The 15823-nt window shown below is 43.5% G+C and overlaps 1 protein-coding gene across 1 annotated transcript in view; it reads left to right on the top strand.

The window, feature by feature from the left end:
• Positions 1-15823, top strand: part of adamts7 (a disintegrin-like and metallopeptidase (reprolysin type) with thrombospondin type 1 motif, 7) — a 115181-nt gene that overhangs the window by 3604 nt on the left and 95754 nt on the right. Inside the window, exons 3-5 of the mRNA XM_084476523.1 lie at positions 8326-8512; positions 9181-9383; positions 12450-12533. Coding sequence (XP_084332649.1) covers positions 8326-8512; positions 9181-9383; positions 12450-12533 — 474 coding nt within the window. The remainder of the gene's footprint in view (positions 1-8325; positions 8513-9180; positions 9384-12449; positions 12534-15823) is intronic.

Genomic DNA, 15823 nt, shown 5'->3' with positions numbered 1-15823 from the left:
TTTTATACAGATGTATACAAGGTAGACTTGGACACTTCTAAAGCATTTTTTGGAGGATCCAAGCTCAGAGATGTGCTCAAGCAAGATGGATGTATGGATGATAGATTGGATTGTAGCATCTCATAGGATCATTCTGTGCCGGTATTAGAGGGTGGTTTTATAGAGCTGGGCAGCTGGTGGGGGGGGGGGGGGTTGCTTTAAGGGGAGGAGTTTGGATTCATAATACAAGATCTGAGTTTAATGAATAATTAACACCTTACCTTGTCTCGGTTATTCACATAATGACTGGCCTAGTTACCTTCTGTCCATAAACATCTTTTTAAACATCTTTCATCTTTTTGTCAAAGACCGTCTTTTACTTAACGGTCTTTGACACACATACCACACTGTGGTAGCACTGACCCACAGCATTGGTAATGCATGCAAATGTCACATCATGAATGCCCCCCTTCCCAAATAACCCCATTTTTACATGTGCTATCAGTACTCATTATCTATGTTATTACTTGCAGAGGTAGGCTAAGAATTTTTCCAGCAGTGTTCCTGGGGTGTGTGTTATGTGCAGTGACTATCAAAGCATCTTTGATATCAAAGCATCTTTGATAGTCACTGCACATAATCTTCAACATGAATTATTTGAAATTAGGTCTTTCATGTTCCTTATATCCACTGGTATCTGTGGAGTCATTTATGAATGAATCCATACTTAATTACAAATGCAAGTGCCTGACAAGTCCCATCCAGAGTCCACATTTAGGATATGATCTGGTGATCCAATCACACTCGGCTATCTGACAGTTTGGAGAATAAACTCTGAAATCAGGGGGTTGGGATTGGGAAGGTATTTTATTTTATGCCAAGATGGAAAAAATGTATCATTCAAAAACCATAAACAACTGAATCTAAATATATTACCTGTAGGGTTTACCATTTTACACCCGGTGGATAACTATTATTGCCATTGGCCTTGAAACAATGCTAATGATGTTGTATAAATGCATTCATTGGATATTCATTGCATCCCCAAAGAGATTATTGGTGTGGTTGCAAAGCAAGCCACATTGTTATCCTATTATTCGTCTGCTTCATATTCGTTAATTATCTCCTCCTACTGTTTTATAGGTATAAAAACATATCCAATGGCATAGAATTGTTAATATATTAGTGCAGAGAGCAATTCCTACGATTTGTATAATATTATTATTTAATATTCAAGTTGAATGGGTAAAAATCAGTCACACTGTAAATTTAAATGGGGAGAAATTAATTTAGTATTTCTTCATTGCTAGAGCTAATTTTAAGTTGCTCCCATACCTGAAATGGGTTGGAAACTTAAAAAAATAAAATATATAATATATATATATAATATATAATAATAAAAGTAAAATAATTCCATAAGCCCCTTAAGACCCCATCTCTGATGTTAAGGAGCTGGCCTGCAATCCGAGAATGTCTAACATTTAAAAAAAATATGACATCTCAGTTGAATTCGCTTCACTTCTGACAATAATCCTCCTGGCTTTACATTGCATGTGTCCATTCAACATTGTACCATAACTGTGTACATACATCTACTGAGGCCTCTGGATACATCTTTCAACATAATACGCCCTCCTCCAGGTGACCCAGCCGGGGCTGATCAGACCCCAGCTTGTGTCCAGATGGCTAGCTAGCTACCATGACTCCATGGCTCTCCTCTTGAGCCACTGCCATCTTGAGGCCCTCTCTGCCGCATCGGTGGTACTGCTGATGGCTCTCCTCCTTCTCTCTCCCTCGATGCCTAAACTGCTGAAGGCTCTGGTCAGGGAACGGGCTGCAAAACCCCTGCATCCAACCTCCACAGGGAAACACCTTGCTCTCCAACCAGCCAGCTGACAGACACTGACCAGTCCCGCATACTTGAAGAGCTTCCTCTCAAAGGCTTCTTCCAGGCGTTCTTCCCATGGGACGGTCAGCTCCAGCAGCACTACTTGCTTGTTGGACTCAGACACAAGGACAATGTCTGGTCGCAGGGTGGTGACTGCAATGTGGCTGGGAAACTTCAGCTGATGTTCAAGAGCCACCAACAGCTGCCAGTCTTTTGCAGATGTTAGGATTCCTGCACATGTTCTTCCGGCTGGGGTTGGCTGCTCCCCAGCTCTGACAAAGGCGATGGTTTTCTTGGAGGGTCGGAACCGCTTCGCCCACACCAAGTCCTTCGCTGACTTCAGTGATGGTCTTAAGAACTTGATCATGCCTCCAGCGGTACCGTCCATCTCCTTGCCCATCTCGCCCAAATGCCCTGGTGTAGCAGCTGAGGATGTGTTCCAGGGTTCCTCACTTGGAACACAAAGGGCATACTGGTGTCTCGGTTAAGCCCCATGTGTGCAGGTTTGATGGGCTTGGAAGCACATCATATACTGCCTGGATGAGGAATTTAATGTGGTGAGGCTCGGCTTTTCACAGCTCAGCCCAGGTCACTCTCTCTTAACCGTGCTCTCCCATCTTGTCCAAGCTCCCTGTTGCTTCATTCCCACTGCCTTGACGGTTCTTGTTTCTTCCACTGCAGCTCTCACCTCCTCCTGAACAAGGCGGCGCCCTTCCTTTCTGCTGCTGTTCATTTGGGGAGTTGGAAAGGATCCTAGCCCAGCTCTGCCTTGTGTGACCACTCCCACCATGCTCCTTTGACGCATCCTTACCTCTACCTCTTGAACTGCGACCTCTGCCCTCCACTTCCTTCCAGTCCTCACTTGGATCCCTGCTTTAGCCACATTCGGATCACGTGAGTCCCTGTACTGAACCACTACTCTGGCTCTTGTAACCTTAAACTCCTCCTCCATGGATTTGAAGGGCAGTTGCAGTTTATTGGTGTTCCCGTAGTGTGAGGCTGCTCAGGCTCCTCGGTAATCCAAGTCTATGGAAGCATATATGTAGCAAAATTCAAATGGTAATGCAATTTGCAAGTCATTGCATTATGCAATTAACAATTCATTATACAAGTTATTCAAAGTGTATTTTAATATGCAAAGTGACAATGAAATCCTCAATTCAATTTGAAAAAGTTAGAACAATAAAAATAGAATTAACATTGTCACAATTTTTGAGTGCCTTTATTGAAATGGAAAAGCTATAGCGCCCCCGTGATTGCAATGCACTTTGCCACTCTCCATGTGTTGCAAAATTCTAATGACATTTCAATCCACAAAACGCTTTGCAAATGTTTTGCAAAAGATTTTTGCATCTATCAGCGAATCGCGTGTGGGCTGGACCTACGTCACTTCCTCGTAATTTCTTTGTTTATGTTTGTATGTGTCAGCAATGGAGGAGATTGTTGCTACGCTCCGAAGTTTCACAGATGATGTGGAGAACAATCGTGTTGAAGACACATATGCAGTTGATAGAGTGCGTGGTCTGGGAGATAGGATAGATGACTTATCCTTACTGGTACGTTGTGACACCAGTGTGGTAAACAAAGATTTCCCAAGTGCTACAGACACTGGGTGTGAAACGTAGGGTCAGGAGACCTACCGTGGAGATACACTTGGAGGCAATAGAGGGATACCTCTCCCATGGCGGACCTGTATGGTATCCACAGAACCACACCCGAAACTGTGGACACCATACAGGTCCTCGATCTCCTTCACCTTTAGGCCATGGGAGAGGTATCCCTCTGTTGCCTCCAAGGGTATCTCCATGGTAGGTCTACGTTTCGCCCCCAGTGCCTGTACCACTTGGGAAATCCACACTGGCGTCAAAACGTACCAGTAAGGATAAGTCGTCTATCCTATCTCCCAGACCACGCACTCTATCAACTGCATATGTGTCTTCAACACGAATGTTCTCCACATCATCTGCCAAACTTCGGAGCGTAGCGACAATCTCCTCCATTGCTGACACATGCAAACATAAACAAGGAAATTACCAGGAAGTGACGTAGGTCCCGCACAAACACGATTCGCTGATAGATTGCTAAATCTTTTGCAAAGTGTTTTGCAAAGCGTTTTGCGTTTTCTTAACTATGTATAGGAAATTTACTTAGTGACAGTTCTCGCCTCCACGTCGTCCATTCATTAGCCTACTGATAAGTGGACACCTCGTCAGGCATAAATTCGTATACTTTTGTGGTGTCACCGCTATACAGATAATGGGACACTAATGCGGACCCGACTGGCTGCGCCCGCAACCATAGACTGTATAAAGACCACGACTCCTAACCTGACTGGACCTGATCCATCGACCAAGCGTAAGCGAGAGTAACGTGCCTGGCTGTGCACGTGCGTGTGACTGTGCGGCAGGGTTAAGATGTTATGGTCCACTATAGGGGTGTCTGGAATGATTGGGAAACGTATTTACAGGTCAGAAGGATACATAAAGGTTTTGAGCCCCCCGAAATGTTTTTCATTACCTCTTTTTTCGACCTTTTAAAAAAATATCTAGATTTTTTTGAGGGGGACAATTCTACCTTTTCTAAATATTGGGGGGGACACAGGCCTATGTGTTGCGGCTCATGGGCGGCACCGGCACGGAATGGGAAAAATAAATCCATATTGGGCCAGATGTGTGCCGTTACTCTACAAGTCGAGGTCAGTCGAGTTTCCAACATGGCTTTTTTTGTGAAGATCTCCTGGTCATGAGTGTGACCTCCAGTCCTGGGCGGTCCACAAGATTCTATCCCTCTTCTTTGTAAAATGTATTGTTCAGTTGATCTGGGAGGTGAAGCAGAGTTCAATAAAAAAAACGTTTACATTTCTGCACAATAAGAAAATGTTTAAAGGTCTCATTCCCCGAGAAACCGTTTAGTACTTGTTCCTTTTGAAATACGATGGGTCACTCGGAGTTGCATATGCATGCTGAACGTGAAAATGTTCTTCTACCTCGATTGCCTGCATTAGCAAATTAAAGAAAATAGACGCATAAACGATCGAATCAGAAAAGCTGGGGAAGTTGGCCATGAATTAGTATTCATGGCCTCGCCCACCTTGGCTTGCGACGGTCCACGGGAAGACAGTATTGAGTTTGTGCCTGTGCTATTTGTGGCTATAACAAATCAATGTTGCGAGTTGAGGAAGAAATGGTTGGATCGGACATTACCACTATTTCAACATTTACGCAGCTCTGGCACGGCGGCCCGGGCACGGCGATTGAATACAGAAAGAAGCGCCTCCTCGGGGCACCGCAGCGGCCGGAGCTGAGCGGCCCGGTGCCCCGGTTGCCGTGCCCCGGTTGCCGTCCGGTAGCTCAGCTCCGGCCGCCGCGGTGCCCCGAGGCAGCTCTTCTTTCTGTATTCAATCGCCGTGCCCGCGGGAGTGCACCGCCGGAGTCCGGGAGCTCGGCCGGTGCACGGCGACCGCGGGGATCGGTGCACGGACCTTTAGCTGTGGCTCACAGGATGTGAGCCACAGCTAAAGGTCCGTGCACCGACTAAAGGGTTCTGGGTGGGGGGAGGGGGGATATGGTACCAAGATACAATGAAAATGGACAATCAAACGCTTGAAATGTAGGCCATTCAGCGAACCGTTTTCTTTTTAAATTTTAAAAGGGGAAACAATCTTGTCTTGTTTTACTTGGTGGCTTGAAACTTTTTCGTTTACATTTCTGCATTAATAATGCAAGCCATTGAATCAGATTTTGTGAACACCTAATCATACTTAACCTTATAAAATGCGTGAAGTATCTTGGGGTGGTTGATGGACCCTTTTTCTCTTGTAATAAAAAAATGTAAGAGTAGAAAAAGGGTTTTATCAAATGAATATAAATGCTGTCCCACTTTAGTCCTCCCACCAACATTCCCAGTCTCTCCAACATCAACTTAAGGACGAGGCAAATGAACACACTCAAACACCTATGCAATACATGGGCTCCTCCAGGAAGGATGCAGGAGGGTGGTGGTGTTGAAAGACAGTTTATTGTAAGGTTTGCCGACAATAGCCATTTTCAGACATGATCCATGACACTGGTGCTCCATGTTGCCATGCAGGAGATCTTCCTGAGTGTCTGCGGTGATGGCTGGTTACTCTAATAATGTCTGGCTGCAGCCTGTAGGACATGGATATCCACCTGGTACTGTCAAAATCGTCATAGGTTTTACGCCAGTGATGATGTTTAGTAAATTATGTCCCTTTTTAAATATCAATATTTTAGGACATTTTTCATGATTAATTATTTTCCATGTACCTTGGTAAACGATACATTTTAACAATGTAATGGAAAGAACATAGTGCATTCACATGCAAGCAAAAATCTGGCTAACAAGCTAGCGCAATAGGCTAAATCATTAGGGATAGGGTATTAGTGGTTAGGGTTAGGGTAGTAGTGGTTAGGGATAGGGTAGTAGTGGTTAGGGTTAGGGTAGTAGTGGTTAGGGTTAGGGATAGGGTAGTAGTGGTTAGGGTTAGGGTAGTAGTGGTTAGGGTTAGGGATAGGGTAGTAGTGGTTAGGGATAGGGTAGTAGTGGTTAGGGTTAGGGTAGTAGTGGTTAGGGATAGGGTATTAGTAGTTAGGGTTAGGGTAGTAGTGGTTAGGGTTAGGGTAGAGGTGGTTAGGGTTAGGGATAGGGTAGTAGTGGTTAGGGATAGGGTAGTAGTGGTTAGGGTTAGGGTAGTAGTGGTTAGGGATAGGGTATTAGTAGTTAGGGTTAGGGTTAGGTAGTAGTGGTTAGGGTTAGGGTAGAGGTGGTTAGGGTTAGGGTAGTAGTGCTTAGGGTTAGGGTAGTAGTGCTTAGGGTTAGGGATAGGGTAGTAGTGGTTAGGGTTAGGGTAGTAGTGGTTAGGGATTGAAAGAAGAGATTGAAACTTTCCACGCCCCGCAAACCACGCTTCACCACTGGAAGGGAGTGAGTGACAGTAGTTTAACCTGTTGCACATTCATTGCTCAATGTGCAACAGGCCTCAACCAGACCAGCGTCCAATCAATCTGACTCGGGCCAGGTGCGGCTGCTTAAGCTATTCATCATCCACACACACTCCACAAGTATGTAAACAGACAGATGGATTAAATGCCCTATTCAAATTCATAAATTACATTCATTATTGTGCATAGAAATTCACAATCTTGATATCCCTTTTCGATTATTCTTCTTCCGACCAAACTTGTGCAATTAATGTGGCCAAAACTACCGAACCAATCGATTCCATTCAACATCTGTCACAAAGGTCTAGGTCCATACATCTGGGCAATGACCTTTAATATTTGTAAACGTTATACTTTTTGAGATATTCTACTTTTAAAATACTATTTTTTTCAATGGGAGGACGGTGGAACCGTCCACCCATTCTCTGACACTTACTACTTCAGACTTCGTAACTCAATTTTTTATCGTTAACCTTATTTCAAAGATTTAACAAATCAAGACACATGTATCTTCAATAATCTGAAAGAAATTTCAGATTTCGATTACCTTTATCGGTTCTAGCCCTACTGTTGAGATGGAGAACTGAGCAAAAAGACTACAACCAAACGTAAACAGCCCCCCTTTCCGTTTCTGGCCAACGAACAATCAGTCCTCCAACAGAAATCAATGGGATTTACAAAATGCGATAAATGTGCAATAAAACACGACAAACTGTATTTCGCTACGATACTTGATTTGGAACATCAACAAACACCACTAACCACTCGGTGAGTTGCACATTTCTGAAAACGAACATTTAGGGTTGTTTTAAGGACAGGTTTGTGCATGCACGTAGCCAGCCATTCTGAAGCAGGCAGGGGCGATTCTAAATGAGCCAAATACCCAAGACCAGACTAATAGTCAAAATTTCGGTGTCAACCACTCTATTTCATCCTAGACAAACCAGACAGGGGGCTACCTAACGAACTCCACCAACGCCCAACCCCCAAACACTGAGACATGCCCACAAATTTCATATTAGGTGCGGATACAGCCATCAACATCATCAACAACAACAGCAGCGCACACGCACACCACAGACACACAGACACACATTAATGTAATTTTGAAAAAAGAAATTATATATATATTATTTCGATTTTGACAGGGCCAACAGAGAAGGCCCTGCTGGCCCTGACGGCCCACCACTGGTAGAATATTGTCTGGCAACAAGAAAGTTGCTGGTGTGATTCTCGGCTCCTTGCCAAGTGTCAAGGTGTCCCTGAGCAAGACACCTTACCCTTACACTAACCCATGCAAGGCAACAGCGAGGGCTGTCTGTTGCCTGGCATGGTTGAAACCGCATCAAAATCTGTATGAATGGGTGAATTTGAGGCGATAAGCACTTTTAGTGGCCACTGGTATGAAAAGCGCTCAGATTAAGAAATACCAGCTGTTTCGATTTGCTGTTGGGAAACACACAAACACACACTAGAATAATCCTGTGTTGTGCGTAGACAGGGCTGTTCAAGGTGTCTGAGGAGGAGTTCTTCATCCAGCCAGTGGAACGAACCTCCAGTGTTTCCGAGGAACCGCAGGCTCATCTGGTCTCCAAGCGCCACAGCCCCCTCAACCAGAGCCCCGCGGTGCGGCCCGTCTCAGGGACACAGCAGGCTGACAGCAACAGCACCTGCGGCATCCAAGGTATAACACACCCAGTCTGTGTATTCTTCACCACAACGCCAGATGACCAGCACAATGCAATCTCTTTCTCTCGCACTCTCACTGTCTCACTATCGCCTTCGCTCTTGCTGGCGCTCTCTGTCCTGCTCACGCTCTCTCTTGCTCGCTCTCTCTCATGCTCTCGCTCCGGAGTCCCTTTTGTAAACTGGTGGCCCCCGTCCCAAATTGCTCTGTTCTGTGGGGACAAGGACGTTAGGAGTCTACCAAGACTAATAAGTAGAAGAGCACATGCAGTAATCTCTATTCCGACATTCCAATATACAATCAATGGATCATGGCAAGATTTTTTCCATTGGAGCAAAGGTAATTGCTATTAATTATCATTGTGTTAACTTAACTTTTAGCCCCTCTGATGAATAACCAAGAGTGCTAAAATAAAGCACTTGGCTAGTAAATCTGCTTCTTGAGCCTTGGTGAGTTGAGAGCAGTGTTCAAAACCAAACTGACCGATTTTGGAATGTCTAACCCTCGAATTTAAATGTTCTTACCGGAACAATATGATACAAATAAGCTCAGACCAAAATCTTCATATTGTTATGTATAAAACGCCATGCCTCATAAGAGAGGGGTTTCAAACTGGGTATCAATGACTTCAAACAATTCTTCTTTATTGGTGTCATTATGCTTAGATCCTCACAGAGGTCTTGAGGAGACGGAAAGGCAGCGGCAGCGATGGGAGAGCCGGCGCAGCGCCCGCAGAGGAAGGAGAGTTCGCCAGCGGTCAGTCACCACCGAGAAATGGGTGGAGACACTGGTAGTGGCTGACCACAAGATGGTGGAGTACCACGGGAGCCAGGGAGTGGAGAGCTACGTGCTCGCCGTCATGAATATTGTGAGTACTTAAACTTGAACTAATGAGGCATCAGGGCGAGATGTGCAGCAGTTAGGAAAGTATCCCCTGGTGCACTCCATGTTGGCAACTTCACCAGAAATGTATTTGCTGCTGCTCCGGGGGAAGGGGTTTTAGAAAATGGCGCCATGTTTTTTGTAGTTTTTTTATTATTTATTGGAAAAACTGAAGAAAAGTGATGCAAAAAGTATGGTTGGTTGCACTGGCATACACTGCATTATTAATATAAAAGTGATTACACAGATTGTATTGGAAATGTGCACCCACTTCCCCAACATGATTCTCAATATGGGTAATCAGTGGACTGCCTCATTAAGGCTGCTGTAGGTATGATTTGAGAGTTGTAAAGAGAAAGAGAAAGAGACAGAGAACAGAAAAGAGCAGAAGAGAGAAAGATTTTGAAATTAAACAACCAAAAAAACGTCCTCTCCCTCTCTGCTCCATCCCTCCCTTTCCGCTCCTTCCCTCCCTATCTTTCTCTGCCATTGAGAAGTATTATGCCGCTTTTCCACCGCCAGTACAAGCTCGACTCGACTCGACTCGCCACGCCTTTTTTTGCGTTTCCATTGGCAAAAAAAGTACCTGGTACCTAGTACCGGGTACTTTTTTTTAGTACTACCTCCGTCGAGGTTCCAAGCGAGCGGAGTAGGTACTTTTGTGTGACGTAAACAGGCTGCTGGTAACTGATTGGCCAGTGGCTGTAAATGGGAATAATCACTCAAAGTTAAGTTGTGTCCGGCGTGGTTGGAGTCCACGAACCCGCTCCCGAGGGGGACACTGATCAGCGTTTCGCCATGTGTGTCGCTCCATTCCCGGGGCTAGAGTTAGGCTGCGCGTGGTTGTGTGTGTCCGGCGTGGCTGGTGTCCACGTCCAGATTCAGATTTCCTGGGAATCGCGTCTCCCGTGATTAAAACCTAATGACGACCCGCCCATGGTGGAGAGGTTCTTTTCTACGACCCGCCCACATTGAAGAGGTACTTTTTTAGATGGAAACGCACCTGGAGTCGAGTCGAGGCGAGTTGAGTCGAGTCGAGCTGATACTGTCGGTGTAATAGTGGCATTACATTCACACACATGTGATAGAAAGGCAATATTCCCTGATTGGGCAGAAATGAGCCGGGAGCAGTCGTAAATCGAAATGGGCTCATACAGAGGCTAGCTTACAGATGTCTATGGCATTTCTAACCAATTGCACAACATTCACAGTAATAGCTCTTAAATCTTAGCTTTAACCAAATGCTTCCATAACGTACTTGAGGAAGCTATATTCAGTGATAATGTAACAGGCCTTGAGTCCTCAGCAAGACTTTGTGAAACACCTGTTAGATGATATAATTCTGCCCTTCAGCTCAACCGTTATATCTCCCCCTGCTTTCAACCTGCCCAAGATCTTTTTTTTTGCTTGCGTAAGCAAATGTGTTACAGATTCTGAATATAACATCAGTGTTTCCCCTAGATTTTTTTGTAGCAGCGGTGCTGTGAGTTGGTAACCTAGCAATGCTAGGGGGGTCCGGGGGCATGCCCCCCCGGAAGAAAATTTTGAAAAATACCCTTTAAATGGTTACTGCTGGTGAGATTTTTTTGGGAAAAATTTACAGATTGAGCTTCCAAATATGACATAACAACCAACAGAGTCAAGGTATCTGCTGAGACCAAATCATTGTGCAAATGTGCCTTGAACTTGGCAGAAACTAAGTTCATCTTTTATGTTCATTTTCAGCTATTTCTTTGATATTTATCATAAGCCTTAGAAAAAATAGATGAAAAAAAAAGTTTTTCTTTTATTATTATTTTTTGCAATTTATTTTTGCAGCGCCACTGCTTAATGCATATAGGGGAAACACTGATAACATACACAAGTCAAGTGTATGTTATTTGGACTTCCTGATGACTTCCTGACAAAAGAGTGGGATGCCATTCAGTGTTTGAAACGCACTGCCTACACTTGCCATGTCACAGTAATGTTTTGTTGTCCTATATCCACAATGGGATATAGGAAAAATGCTGGAATGCTTGTCTCGGATGTGTTCGGTCCCCCTCACTGGCATATTCTAATATTCTAGAGGGAGTCCACTATTAATATTTGTCTTCACCCAAAGTTTTTATCAGTTTACTTTCTATTCAATCATTGTTACTATATTAGTATGCTGATGATGTAATGAGGCATTGTTTATCTGTAACATAACAAACTAAAAACATGATCAGCCCACTCTTCCAAACATTTAACTATGGATGTTCAAAAATAGTTGAAGTTCAAGTCATCGACAAATTGCCTCCTCACAACAGAATCTAAAGTGAAGTTGGAAGTTGGAAGTCTGACATTCAAGTCTGAGGCTTAGCAGGAAATGAAAGGTCTATTGTCCTTTGTGTCTTTAACAGTTTTGTTCCGAGTCCTTCACCCTTTCGTTTTGAGAGCCATTGAGAGCCATTAAAATATTTGCAAACCATTTTCCACATCACATAAAACAAACATGTTGTGCAAAGAAACATATTCCACATATTTTGACGCAACCAAATTACTTTTGGACAATGTTCTTGCCTTTTCATTGATTCTGTTATCTGATTTTCATTGATTCTGAAATCTGTTTCACTGGTTTCATAATTTTGCCTATGGAGGTAGTAGGATTTTATGGAGAACAAGTTGAAGGTCTGAACACAAGTAATTATTAATAATCTTCAGAGAGTAAGCTACAAAGGGCCACCTCTAAGGATGTTTAAACCCCAGGGAACCCCTGGGAGCAGCAGCCCTGCAGTCATTTACAATTCATCTCCTCTGTTGACATTTTTACTTTCATTAGGGAAATTTGTATTCATTTGTGGAAGTGTACTACTACTACCAAGTATATTATTAATAATAATACTTGACAACCTCATGATGTTAAGATATGCATGATTATGCACCAAGACATGGTTAAATTATATTTCACATTTTCAGTCCTGACACGGAGAAACAGCCTCTTGAAACCTTGAGCCCAACTCTCCAACTGATAAACGAAGAATGCAAACTGAATAATATTATTATAATATTATTGTGTCTTGTGTTTCAGGTTTCCGGACTTTTCCGAGATGCCAGCATCGGAAACGCCATCAATATCGTGGTTGTTCGTCTCATCCTACTGGAGGAGGAGGAGGTACAAGGAAAAATGATTTGCTTCCTTACTGTCCTAAGTGACCAACAGGTGGGATGTTGATTACCCAGAAATCAACATCCTTCATTATACGACTTGGTGGACACTCCAACTATTTTTGAACCATTCAGCGAACAAAAGGCAACAGGCTGATTATCATTTAGGGGGCCACTCAATGACATGCAGAAGCATCATCAACATACCCACTCAAGTGGTGTGAGAAATGTCTGAAAGCAGCTAGTGTGTGAGCATTTTATGACATTATAAAATTTGTCCATTTTTGGGTTACAGGGGTAATTGTTCAATGGAAAGTGTAGTATACTACGGATGCAAATCAATTATTCAATAGCTTTTACTGTTTTTTTTTACTGTACATTTAAAAAAATGCTTGGCAACTACTATTGGTTAGTGGAAAATAATAATAACAAACAGCTGAAAATTGTGTTAATTTACAGAAGCACCTTAGTGAAATAAGCCAAGTGTAACAACAGCTCAGGCAGCAACTTACCTATCTATAGTGGAAATAAAGCACAGGCTTGTGTGCGGCAGAGGGAGAAGGGGGGGTGTGAGGGCAATATTGCAGATTGTACATTGGCTTCCTGACTGAGTTTAAGATTTTTATTTTTATTTTTTTTACCAGAAGAACACGTCATTGAGATTAAACTTCAAGTGACCTGGCCAAGACAGGCAGTAGCCTACAGTCACACATAGCATACACACAAAACATTAGAAAAATTAAACAACTGAAACAGTCGGCAGGGGGGAGGGGGGATATCAATATCGCAAGACATTTCAGGAGGCTCAAGGAAGAGAGTAATATTAAGTTTGAGCAACAAAGTGTAAAGATATTTAGGGAGGCTCAAGGCGGAGAGTAATATTACATTTTAGCAACAAGTGTAGTCTTGTGGTGGACTCTATAGACATAATTCACCATACTTATTGTGTTATTGACATGTTTTCGTTATGTGTTATGGGGACGCTGTCTCTTTAAGATCATGTGACCTGTGTGTTGATATGCCAGTTGGCGCGATGTTTGAATCTAACAGTTTTTATATGATAAAATGAACAACCTGCCGTTGCGTTGTCGACGTGACTTCACTTCTTTTATCGCAATTTCTAGTCTATAGCAGAACATCTTACTTGGGAGAGTTTGACGACGGCGGGGCCATGAAAACAGACGGAAGGGGGGAGGGGGTATCTCAATATCGCAAGACAATGCGGGATGCGGGATCAATCTTGTGGTTGTCTTTCAACGTCTGCGTCTGCGTGCGCGTGTGTGCAGTGTGTGTCTTCGTGTACATGTGTGTGCGTGCGTGTGTGCATGTGTGTGCGTATGCAGTGTCCTGCGCTTCCTTTGTCTTGAAACGTCTGCGTAAGCACCCGCATGTGCGCGTGTGTGTATGTGTGTGTGTGTGTGTGTGCGTGTGTGTATTGTGTATGCGGTCTATGTGCGTGCGTGTGGTGTATGTGTGCGTTTGCGCATGCTGTGTATTTGTGTGTGAGCCGCAGGTTGCTTGGCGCATGCGCACTGACCAACTTGTCCGAGTAACTTGTCCGACAGGCCTACGATTATAGTAGTAAGATATATTATATAGATACCTATATATAATATAATATAATATAATATAATATTATTTAGATATAGAGCTCCAGGAGTCCGCAAAATCACTTTCTCCTCCTGCTGTGATTCACTCTGGATTACAGGGAGTGAACACTGATTGGCTGTTATGTTACATCCATCAGGGAGTGAACGCTGATTGGCTGTTATGTTACATCCATCAGGGCGTGAACGCTGATTGGCTGTTATGTTACATCCATCAGGGCGTGAACGCTGATTGGCTGTTATGTTACATCCATCAGGGCGTGAACGCTGATTGGCATTGTGGGAGTTGTCTTCAATCCACAAGCGCCAAAAAGTCACTGTCCGCGTTTTCTCTGTCAAGAAGGCACCAAATTAGAAATTTATGTTACTATTCAACTACGTATATGACCCATTTTCAATACAGATACATGTCTCCACCGGTGAAATGCTATTTTAAGGCCTCATTCAGACCAAATCAGGCATTGAAGCGATTACTTCAATGCTAGAAACATGCGGTTATTGATAGCACTGAGTTTTGTATTAATGCATGGAATACAGCGGGGCGGCATTAGCTCAGGAGGTAGGGTGGGTTGGCTGGTAAGACGCCTCACCCTTATTGCTCCTGACGAGCTGGTTGTCACCCTGCGTGGTTGACTCTGCTGTCGGTGTGTGAATGAATGTCAGTCAACACTGTAAAGCGCTTTGCATAAAAGCGCTATATGAATGAGGACCATTCACCAATACACTTAAGCAGCGATCGAGCCACCAATTAAATATTTTATTTTATTTATCTATATCTATATGTAAATGTCTAATTATTTATGTATATGATAAAGCCGTTCCTCAATTGCTTAAAAAAATATTACCAAATAATATCCTATCTATCCATTAACAGTGGCGAGCCAGTCGATTGTCCAATCACTGCACTGGGGGTTAGGGTTTTATAATAACTGTGATGGGAAAAATAATTACCCAATAGAAACAGTCTCTTATAGTTTGACAAACAGCATTTACTTTTTTTGGGAGGATGTATTGTACAACTGATCACGAAAGCAATCATCCAATCCAGTCTTTTTTCTTAAAATTTCTCGTCAATGATCTGTGCATCTCCATACATTTATTTTTTCGGGTGAGTGGGTATACAAATTAAACACATTGAATAATGTGATTATTTTGACATGCGTGTCCGGTAAAAGAGTTTGAAAACGAGAAATAATGTGGTTAAGGTCTGCCGGAAAGTATCATGTGTCCACCACCCACTCCCTCCCCCACCTTCCCCATTCCAGCAGCCACCCACCCACCCATCAGCAGCATGGCTCCAAGCATTGCTATGGTGTGGGTAGAGATGTTTCTGCAGTCTGTTTTTGAAATTTAATCCAGAGTTCAAAACCTAATCGAAGTGAGGGTGTGACATGCACAAAGCCATGCAAACATGCATTGTGCGCACACAGAGGCACATGCACCCGTGCGCGCATGGGCATCCAACTGCATGCACACACAGGCACACGAGCACAGGCACACGAGCACAGGAACATGGGTACAGGCACACACACTGTTACACACACACACAGGCAATGTGTCACCCATGTAGAGTTCACAGCAAGAAAACAACAAAGGGGAAATGAATTAAACATATGTGCTCAGAGATAGATGTGAGGGGGAGCATAGAGACAATGTAAATTAAGTGAGTTGCGAAAGAGAAAAACACAAG

This window comes from Micromesistius poutassou (genome assembly GCF_964030765.1).
Source record: "Micromesistius poutassou genome assembly, chromosome: 12".
In the NCBI taxonomy this organism is placed as follows: Eukaryota; Metazoa; Chordata; class Actinopteri; order Gadiformes; family Gadidae; genus Micromesistius; species Micromesistius poutassou.
The sequence above is the reverse complement of the archived record's forward strand: the minus strand, read 5'-3'. Positions and strand labels throughout refer to the sequence as shown.